Raw genomic sequence first — 1,732 nt, forward strand, 5'->3', positions numbered from 1 at the left:
AATGCATTATGGTCGAAAATTCCGTTAACGTTAGAACCCGGTTTGGACGTGCAGAGGATACTCGTATCGCTTTTTAGCGCAGTATCGCCATGTCGCAATATAGTTTCCAACCTCGTTGGACCAATGATAAAGACACAGTTCAGTTGTCTTGATTTGCAGAGGCTTTATAGTTAAATGTATCTGCTTAGTTCACACAGGCACTGTCTGTATATGCAACCGCATCTTATAGTCTTGCCTCAAAGTTCACGACAGTAATTCATGCAAGTCCATGTTGACAATTATTACATCAATTCACTCAAGCATTACATAGTCATTGTATCTTAAAGGCAATTGTTTTTCCCTGAGTGGACGTTTTACTGAGCAAGTCTCTTCTTTATTGTATAAGACCTTGTATTGTCCTTGTCGATGACTTGCCCATATGCCCAAGGTTTTCCTCTCTGGTTTGGTGGAGGTTTAGCATACACATAGCTGCCAGTTTCTATTGGTTCATGCTCTGTACCAGACGATCCATCGTACTGAGTCTTGCTAGAGATTCCTTTGCCCCTGATCTCTCTATAAACTATTTCGGGATCCACTACCTGGGGCTGCAGAAGTTGATTTGGTGTCGGCAGCAAAGTCCTTGTGCGACGATTCATCATGCGCTGTGCAGGTGAATAGGTATGTCCCTTTTGAGGAGAATTTCTGTAGTTCAAGAATGCAAGTTCTTTATCATCAGATTTCTTCATCATAGCTTTTGCCACTTTGACAGCTGACTCAGCCTTTCCGTTTCCTTGTGGATGATATGGTGAAGACGTTGTGTGCCTGAAGTGATACTGCTGAGCAAAGTCTTCATATTCTTTGCTGATGAACTGAGGTCCATTGTCTGTATGACACACACTCGGAATCCCATAGCGAGAGAAATGAGCCTTTGTTCTGGCTATCACTGTAGCGGAGAGAGTGTCTTCCAATTCGTCAAGCTCAATCCAGTCAGAGAAGTGACAAACTGTGACAAGGTAAGTCTTTTTCTCAAAGGCAAATAAATCTTGACTTATAATTTGCCAGGACATGGTGGGTATTGGCAAAGACTTCATGGGTTCTCTGGGTGCTTCATTTCCATACTGTGCACATGTTCCACACGCACTGCACATATCATGAATAGAGTTCCTCATCCCAGGCCAAAAGAGGACCTCTCGAGCCATTCGTATGTTTGATTCAGCTCCAAAGTGATTCAAGTGTATCTTTTCCAGCATCTCTCTGTACATGCTCTTTGGGATCATCACAAGTGAACCTTTGCATATGATCCCATTGCTGATGCTAAGTTCATCTCTATAGCCCCAGTAGGAGGCCAAAGCTGGATCCAGTAGGTTTCTGTCATCTGGCCATCCATGACCTATCAGCGTGTACAACTGAGACATCAATGGATCTTTCGCAGTTTCCTCTCGGAGTCTGGTCTCAGTTTCTTCATGGAGATGTGGATTGTGCTCATCATATTCGTGTTCTAGTTCCAGACGGAATACTTCATACCCTGTCACCTTGGCATTGATTGGAGTTGGTAGTGCTGCTCATGACAGTGTGTCTGCAAGATGAAGTGATGTCCCTTTTCTGTACTTGACAATGAAGTGATAGCGTTGTAGTTTTAACAACATTCTTTGTAGCCTTGCAGGGGCCTTGTTCAGTGGCTTCTTCATGATTGTTTCCAGTGTCTGATGATCAGTATGTACTTCAATGTCTGCCTTTCCATACAGCCACTGGT

The 1,732-nt window shown here is 43.5% G+C and overlaps 1 protein-coding gene across 1 annotated transcript; it reads right to left on the reverse strand.

Moving 5' to 3' along the window:
- Positions 1 to 353: 353 nt before the first annotated feature.
- LOC124148105 (uncharacterized protein K02A2.6-like) lies at positions 354 to 1,394 on the reverse strand. Its single transcript, XM_046519044.2, has one exon. It carries the CDS (start codon positions 1,392 to 1,394, stop codon positions 354 to 356), a length of 1,041 nt encoding a protein of 346 aa, XP_046375000.2.
- Positions 1,395 to 1,732: the final 338 nt, after the last annotated feature.

Source organism: Haliotis rufescens, unplaced genomic scaffold (genome assembly GCF_023055435.1).
Source record: "Haliotis rufescens isolate VD_foot unplaced genomic scaffold, xgHalRufe1.0.p SCAF_7, whole genome shotgun sequence".
Lineage (NCBI taxonomy): Eukaryota > Metazoa > Mollusca > Gastropoda > Lepetellida > Haliotidae > Haliotis > Haliotis rufescens.